Source organism: Zootoca vivipara, chromosome 9 (genome assembly GCF_963506605.1).
Source record: "Zootoca vivipara chromosome 9, rZooViv1.1, whole genome shotgun sequence".
Classification (NCBI taxonomy): Eukaryota; Metazoa; Chordata; class Lepidosauria; order Squamata; family Lacertidae; genus Zootoca; species Zootoca vivipara.
Genome location: NC_083284.1, coordinates 20,583,089 through 20,591,790, shown reverse-complemented (window position 1 = coordinate 20,591,790; position 8,702 = coordinate 20,583,089). Strand labels below are relative to the sequence as shown.

The 8,702-nt window shown below is 42.5% G+C and overlaps 1 protein-coding gene across 3 annotated transcripts; it reads left to right on the top strand.

Annotated features, from left to right (window-relative positions):
- LOC118083504 (alcohol dehydrogenase 1B) lies at positions 1–8,476 on the top strand. 3 transcript variants are annotated; one of them, XM_060278470.1, is made up of 9 exons: positions 4–211; positions 1,021–1,122; positions 2,120–2,176; positions 3,834–3,889; positions 3,997–4,216; positions 4,513–4,776; positions 5,307–5,442; positions 5,932–6,070; positions 7,835–8,476. In XM_060278470.1, the coding sequence occupies exons 1-9, from the start codon at positions 194–196 to the stop codon at positions 7,857–7,859; spliced, it is 1,017 nt and encodes a 338-aa protein (XP_060134453.1). In that variant the 5' UTR covers positions 4–193; the 3' UTR covers positions 7,860–8,476. The 3 variants fall into 3 exon arrangements, with proteins under 3 accessions (XP_060134452.1, XP_060134453.1, XP_060134451.1); XM_060278468.1 differs by having other exon boundaries at positions 5–211; positions 2,120–2,258; positions 3,802–3,889; XM_060278469.1 differs by lacking the exon at positions 5,932–6,070 and having other exon boundaries at positions 1–211; positions 2,120–2,258; positions 3,802–3,889.
- Positions 8,477–8,702: the final 226 nt, after the last annotated feature.

The following is an 8,702-nucleotide window of genomic DNA, read 5'->3' as shown; positions in this document are numbered from 1 at the left end:
CCTACTTCCTTCAAAGTTGTGAAATTGCAGGTGGAATCAAACTGAACGTAGAGGAGTGGCCACATTTCTTGGCGTTGAACTGGGGAAGGGTTACGTTTAGTTGAAAGATAAGCCAAAGAAGAACCTTTGTACTTCTAGAAGTTCTGAAACGACACAGAGGAAGCAAATACGGTGGATTACAAAGTTCTACATCATGAGCACTGCAGGGAAAGTAAGTAGATGATTTCTTTTAAAGTTGCTTTTTCAACCCCAAGATGCATAAATACCTATAAGGGGGGGGGGGAGTCTTATTGTACTATAAGCAGGAGCATTACGTTCCTTGAGGATCATCCAATAAGTTCTTGCAAGTTTCATCCTAGGGGTTCCTGAAAGTTTCTTCTATTTTCCTCCTCCCTGAACGCCATGCACTAATACCATACCAGTGCATTTCAAACTTGCTGTCAACTGGGGAGGGAGAAACATCCAGCAAGTTGAAAACTAGCTCAGGGCTTCAGTTGTAAACAACTTAACCAGGGAGTAAGCCCTGATGAAGATTGTAAAAAGATGTCTAATTGTAAACCTGCAATAGGCAGGACTTTTTTTTTTCAGCTGGAACCCACCAGAACTCAGTTCTGGCACCACTCAAATGTGTGCCATTGCCATTATAAGAGAGCAAAGGAGGTATTCATGGTGAATATTAAACATGCACAGGATTGCAATGTTAGCTGCGTGGAAAATAGTACAGTATATGATCTTCTTTTTTGAAATTTTTTTATTAAAGATTTCTTGAATTACAAAGTTGTGTGCAGTGTCTCTCATATTTTTACATGTAACATTTTTGCAAATCAGTTTCATTTGTTAAGACACTAAGAAGAAAGAGGGAAAATGAGGTAGGACATTGAAATCAGAGCTGTCACTGTAAACTGTTTTGAGGTTTTGTAGAATCAAGTGGTGTATACATTTTATTGGGGGTGGAGGATGTCCACAAAAGGATTGCACAGTTACATACAGAAACGCTGTTATGATATTCTATTATCTCAGGTCATTAAGTGCAAAGCTGCCGTTGTCTGGGAAGTCAATAAACCATTTAGTATTGTGGAAATAGAAGTTGCCCCACCTAAGGCACACGAAGTTCGTATTAAGGTAAGAGAGACAAACCAAAAATGGCATTTCTGCAAATTGTTAGTATCTGCACTAGGGATGGAGAAATTCAGTTCAGTTTGCACTTAAAGATAAACCTGCCTATAAATTAAAACATTCCCACACTTGCATTCAAAAACAATATGAGAATGGGGAAGGGCTGTAGCTCATGGAGGAGGAGCTGTTTTGCTTGCAAAAGGTCTGAGGATGAATCCCTGGTATCTCCAGGCAAGTGTGGGAGAGTCCCTAGTCGGACTCTCTGGAGAGCTGCTTTCAGTCAATGCGGAAAATGCTAGATGGACCAATGGTCTGACTCAATATGATAGCAACAACAACAACAACAACAACAACAACAACAACAACAACTTGTATCCCACCCATCTGACTGGGTTGCCCAGCCACTCTGGGTGGCTTCCAACAGAACATTAAAAACACAACAAAGGTCAACACTAAAACTTTGAATTGTGCTTGGAAACACATGGGAGTCATTGTAGATCTTTAAAGACGAGTGCTATACAGTCCTGGGGGCCACTCCCAGTCACCAGTCTGGAAGCTGCATTCACAAAAACCTGCAAACTAATGTGGATATGTGGGAGTGTTTTGAACCCCTTGGAAACCTTGCAAGTTGCTGCAGGAGAGCAATATTGTGGGCAATATCATGGGAATGGTGTTTCTAGGACCAAGGTGAAACTCAAAAGCTCCCTGGTTAATTTTTGCTATTGGATGATGGGTGTCGATTAAATACCTTCCATTCCCCACCCCCAAAAAAACCCTGTTAAGTGGAGATCTTTAACCCAGTCTGAATTAGATGTGAAATCATTTTCACACATGAAATTATTTTTAATTACTTTTAAATATTTGTATATGTTGATCTGTTTGTAATTGTTTCTATTATTTATGATTTTACTGTGATATCATTTTGAGATATCTTATGGGAAGCAATTATTGAACTGAATTTTTAAAAATAATATAAAATAAAAAACTTTCTCCTTTGAAACAGATTTTGGCGTCTGGAGTCTGTCGCTCTGATGAACATGTGCTGAGTGGGGCATTGCAGGTAAAATTCCCCATTATTCTTGGTCACGAGGCAGCTGGTGTGGTGGAGAGCGTTGGGGAAGGAGTTACCTGTGTGAAACCAGGTAAGGTAAAGCAGAGTGCAACCAGAAAATATCAAGCCACAGTTTTGGTCAACAAGGATCAAAGGAAACTAGGAGAGCCCACCAACTGGAGGAAGAATGACCAAGAAAGTGTTTTCTTTAGGGAAGGGCTCTGGGCCAGTGACTAGATTTTAAATGTAAATGCCAGAATTTTAATCAATTGCTAGACATTTCTGAATAGGAGTCAACAACATTATTTCTACTTAACTGGTGAGATTACTACTACTACCGTACTACTACTACCACTATCACTTGCCAGGGTGGGTCACAACTACTTAAACTTGCAATATTAATTTACAACAAATTGCAGTTCAGAGAATAGTGTAGGCCCTATTCTCTCGTGCCAAAGGCCAGGATTACTATACTGCCAAAACTCCAAAGTTTTGATGCAAGACGAACTACCAAAAGGGCCCCTTCTACTGATTTGAATGTCCAAGAGCAGGCATCCTCAAACTTGGCCCTCATCCCTAGCTAACTCCCATCATCCCTAGCTAACAGGACCAGTGGTCGGGGATGATGGGAATTGTAGTCCCAAAACATCTGGAGGTCTGAGTTTGCGGATGCCTACCCAAGAGGGTGTGCAGGGTCTGTAGGGGAATAGACAACATTTCAGCTATTGGGTGACTAATTTGTTTAGGGAATCAAACACTAAGATGAGCAGCTTGAACTGGGCCTGGAAATAAAGTGGCAACCAGTGGGCATGCATGAACAGTGCAACCAACACATGCACATTAAAGAACCCGCTTCCTGAATTCAAGCTGTGCTCCCCACTTCAAAGCTAGCTGCACAAGAGTCTGTAACGTTCATGACATACCCTCCAACATTGCTCAGATGAAAATAGGGACATTTCTCACTTCCCCTCTCCAACTCCTCAACCCCCCCCCCCATTTTGTACTGCCCCCTGCCCCCAACAAAGGCTGGCTTGATAAGATATGGGTTATAGCAGGCACGTCCAACAGGTAGATTGTGATCTACCAGTAGATCACTTGATGTCTGTGGTAGATCACTGGTGGATCACTGGCTGCCCCCAAACAAGCTCAACAACTTTTGGCTCAAGAACAAAGCATTTCCTATCAGAGGAAGGGTAAGGACCATCGCCACTGCATCAATGCGACACTGTACACATGGCCTCCACCATCTTGAGAAAACCCATTAATCCTGATTTGATTTGATACTGTGGTAGATTTACAAAAAGAAAACCACACCACAATAAATAAATTTTAGAAAGGGGAAAGATTAGAAACAGACACACAAAGCAGTAAAAATAAAAAATACAATAAAAATTCCTTGCACTCCACTTTGGTTGGCTCCCTTGGTAGCCAATCAAAGAGAGTTCCCAGCACTCTGGTGGAATTCTGAGGCACTTCATCCCCAGACTCTGGTCTTGCTCAGCTGACCCATCACACTTTATGGGAGTTGTAGTCCGGCAACATCTGAAGGACTGAAGGCTCTCCATGCTTGTGGTATGTACCAGCATGTCTGAATATTTTAAGCAGGCTAATGATGGTATTTTCATGATTCCCAGGAAACAAAGTCATCCCATTCTTTGTCCCACAGTGTGGAGAATGCAGCGCCTGCAAACATCCCAGAGGCAATCTGTGCAAAATGAGCGAGTGAGTTGAAGTTGTTATTTGCAACAATATTAGAAACACCAGCAGTGCACATGTTGGATTAAAGAAAACCCAACCCAAAGAACGATTTCCCTTTCTTCATCTTTTAGCCTTGGCGTCTCTACTGGATTAATGCCCGATGGCACCAGCAGGTTCACTTACAAAGGCCAGCAGGTCCACACCTTTGCCAGCACTAGCACCTTCACAGAATACACCGTGGTGCATGAGTCTTCGGTGGTCAAAATTGATGCTGCTGCTCCTCCAGAAAAAGTGTGTCTGATTGGCTGTGGGTTTTCTACTGGCTATGGTGCTGCCATCAACAGTGCAAAGGTAAGGATTAAAACATTGGTAATGCTTATATTCAGTGTGGGCAATTTGTGGCAGGTCTAGACAGAAACAGGAGGACGGGTGGGCTCTTGGGCTGCCCAGAGCCAGGTAAAAGCACAGTCTTAGTCCTCCACCATCCCATCTCTCTCTTGGATGCTTTGAACATCAAGGAGCAAGCCCATCCACAACCAATTGCCATGGGGAAGCACCCTTGCCATCATATACTGAAGGAGAGACCCAAGTACTGCAGGGGGTTGGATTAGATGGTCTCTTTCAACTCTACAACTCTATGATTTCAGGTGGAGCCTGGTTCAACCTGTGCCGTTTTTGGTCTGGGAGGAGTTGGCCTCTCAACTGTCATGGGCTGCAAAGCAGCTGGAGCTTCCCAAATCATCGGGGTCGACATCAACAAGGATAAATTTCCCAAGGCTAAAGAGATGGGAGCTACAGAGTGTGTCAACCCTCTGGATTTCAAGAAGCCCATCAATGAAGTGCTGTTTGACTTGACAGACGGTGAAGGTGTTGACTATTCATTTGAAGTGATTGGGCGCACAGACACCATGGTACATGCATGAAGACAGGATTTTACTGTCATATTTTGAAAAGGGAAGATGGAATTTCATGTATTCCTGTTCTTCAGCGGTTCCTACTTTTAACTGGGTTGTGATCCGATAATCTGTTGCAGCAAGGGCCTTGGGGTTCTGAGACAGTAGAACGTTTCAGAGTTTCAAACATCCTCCACCCATTGATCAGATAACTTATAATGGGAATAATGGGAGATGGGACTCAGGCATGAGGGGCTAATGGAGGGGTGAGAATGATCCTTTGGGGTGATTCTTCTCTCCCACAGAAGCCCACCCCCAGCATCTCCTCCCACATTCTTCAGAAGGCCCTAACCACCCAAAACAGCTTTTCAGGGTGTGCATGTAGCTGGGCATGGGATGAAGAAAAGATAGGGATGTTTTCTTCCATTGCAATTAATATGCTTTGAACAGTAAAATCTTTGAGAGGTCTAACAGTGTCATGGAAGGTGATCATGGATGATATTTCTCCTTGGCTTATTTCAAGCGTCATGCCTTTGGATTTCCCCCAGACTGCTGCCTTGGCTTCCTGCCACATGAATTATGGGACCAGCGTGATTGTCGGAGTGCCCCCTTCAGCTTCTGAAATTACCTTCTCTCCAGCACTTATCTTCACGGGTCGCACTTGGAAAGGATCTATATTTGGAGGTATGGGCCTACTAGCTTTCTAACAAGAGGGCACATTTCAAATTCTAAGAGAGTGTTGAGGGTGCCAGTCACAAAATAACTTGGGCCATAAGACATCTGTCATGGGGAGCATGGCATAACCCATATTAGAGAAATACCATGATTTGTTAATTATTTCCCTACCCCCAGCAAATACAATTTAGATTTTTTAAAAAATCATGCACTTATCATGTGAAATACATTTAAGATCTCATGCAGTTTGGCCCCTTGTAGGCTTTCCATGCAAGCTCTTGGGCCATAATTACTACGTTAGTATCTCCTCTATCTCCTTCCCTCCCACCCACAGATCTGTCATAGCATCCAGCGCAATCTCATTGCATAACCCAAGTACAAGGACGGATTCAGGCTATAAATCTGTGGGACTGCCAGACCTTTAAGCAACATTTTGCTCCTTTTTTATGGCATTGTAATTGGAGTATCATATCTTAACTGTGCACGTTCTGTTTTCAGGTTGGAAAAGCAAAGATGCTGTTCCCAAGCTGGTTTCAGATTACATGGGGGGGAAGTTTGTTCTTGATCCACTAATTACCCATACTTTGCCTTTTGATAAAATCAACAAGGGCTTTGAACTGCTGCGTTCAGGAAAAAGGTAATACCTCTCCCCACCCCCAGTAGCTAAAAACCTCTCATTTCACACTGACTTGGAGACTCTGGGGTGCTGGAGACAGGGACCCTCCTAGGATCCAGCTGCAGTAATAGTCATGGGTCTTCAATGCCATAGGATCTCAGATCACTACACCCAAACGGGAGAAAATGTGGTGTAGAGGGTAACAAAGTGGGCTAGGGGGTTAGTCTGCAGACTAAAAGTGGACTAAAAATGTTGTATTGCAGAGTGTTCCTGTACAACGTGGGGAGGGGGGAAATTGGATCCAGTCAATGGGCCAGTTCCTCCGACTGCAGTAGCTTGTTGACCTGTCAATCACATGACATGACTATATTGGGTGACCAGGTTTTCCTTTGTAGTGTGAGCTGGGCTTGTGTACACATCCCCCAACCCCTCTCCAGTTTAACTCAAGACTCATTCACTCCAACACCCAAGGAGGGCTCTTTTGTCTCTCCCCCACCCCCACCCCGGTAAGACCTAGATTGAAAACGAAGTCTACGCTTTATTCATCTACAAAAAAGTGGCCAAAACAAAACAGAGAGATTAGCTTGATCATGGTTAGATTCTAGTACTGAAAGTTGCATGAGCTATTTATGTACAAAGAAACAGAAGACAAAATGGGGAAACGGACACCTCAAAGAATAAAAATGAATAAATAAATGGGACAATGAAACCCATGTGGAAACAATGCAATGTACATCCATGCCAATATGGATGTTCACAAGCAAGACTTTCACCACAACTGTGGTCGATCTGCATCCCATTAGGCTGAGCAACAATTGATTTATAAATGAAATTGATACTGTTTTGGATGGGGCAATGAAATTACATCCATAAACTGTTTACCTTGATGCTTCTGTTAGGGACAAATAGGCATTCGTATTCAGCTTCCTGTGATGCCATAAATGAATAGAATCGACTTCTTGTGCCTTTTCTTGTGCAATTCTTTTTCTTGCAATCAGTTTTATAAGCTTATCACTAGGCTTCTTATTTCCTCTCATTGTCTTCTATCACTTTATTTCTTTATAAATGAAATCCTTCTAATATAATGTTAAGTATAAAAAAGGTTTCCTATTTCTCTATAGGTTCAAACTTCCCTCTCCACTCTGAAAATTACTCACTGTGTATGCTATATACTCTTCCTAGTTCTGTTCCTCTGACTGTAAGTTGTGTTAATATTGAATTTTAAAATATTGTGGTCTAAACCACAGAGCCACGGGCTTGCCGATCAGAAGGTCGGCGGTTCGAATCCCAGCGACGGGGTGAGCTCCCGTGGCTCAGTCCCAGCTCCTGCCAACCTAGCAGTTTGAAAGCACGTCAAAGTGCAAGTAGATAAATAGGTACCGCTCTGGCGGGAAGGTTAATGGAATTTCCGTGTGCTGCTCTGGTTCGCCAAAAGAGGATTTGTCATGCTGTCCACATGACCCAGAAGCTGTACACCGGCTCCCTTGGCTAGTAAAGTGAGATGAGCACCGCAACCCCAGAGTCGTCCGTGACTGGACCTAATGGTCAGGGGTCCCTTTACCTTTACCTTTTAACCCACCTGGAACACGATGGCAGAGGGTGGGTAATAAACAGAATGAATGGATGATACTTAAAATATCACCTTCCCTTAATATCAACCGGATCAAGGCTTTCCTTTGAAATTCGCGCCAAGATCTTAAACCTACTGAAATATTAGCCTACTAACATTAAAAATCTAACAGATATTATCACCCTTCCATTTAAAACTGTTTCTTAATGTTTCAGTATTCGCAGTGTCCTGGTATTTTAAAGTCCATGCTGATGAGGAAGAATACAAGACAATGACCTTTGCAAGCTCAGGTTGCCACATTGCCTAGTAGGATGTACTGTATGTGAAGATGATTGGATTCTGCAATGTTGTCACTGGCAATGCTCATTTATCAACACGTAGGTCTACCCCAAGACTGTCACGTTTTCCCTCCAAATGCAACAGAAGAAAATTACCATAAAAACAATCTTATGTTGTGATTCAAACTATCACTATCCTGTTTAATGAAGCAACAACACAAATAATTATTATCATGTATTTCAACGGTGAGCGAGTGGGTAGTTTAGGTAGCTGTCTTATATATATATTTGGGGGAAAGTCACACTGAACCCAGCGGAGTATACATGCTGTAAATCAGTAGCTTGAAATTTCTCTGCAGAGATTCCTAAGCATTGGTGGGTACAAAACTACTAGTACTAGAGAAGGTCAGCGGTTTGAATCCTCGCAACGGGGTGAGCTCCTGTTGCTCAGTCCCAGCTCCTGCCAAACTAGCAGTTCGAAATCTTTGGATAAAATACTTTTATTTCTGTACAATGAATAGCAAATGTGTGCTCTGTACGTCCTGTTTTCTTGTTTCATGCTTTGTGAAAACATCAATTTTTTTTAAAAAAAAATGAAGAGCAGAGAAAAAAACCCTTTTTCATGTGATTTTTAAAAATAGAAATCAAAGCAAAATATTAAAACCATGATCCAGGAAAACAGCTTTTGTGTGAAGAGCCTCACTTCCTAAATCAGGAACTAGATGTAGATGATGCAGAGACATTTGTCTTGTACTAGGTATTCAGTGTGCCCTCCAACCCATTTACAGTGCGCAATGTGGTTATT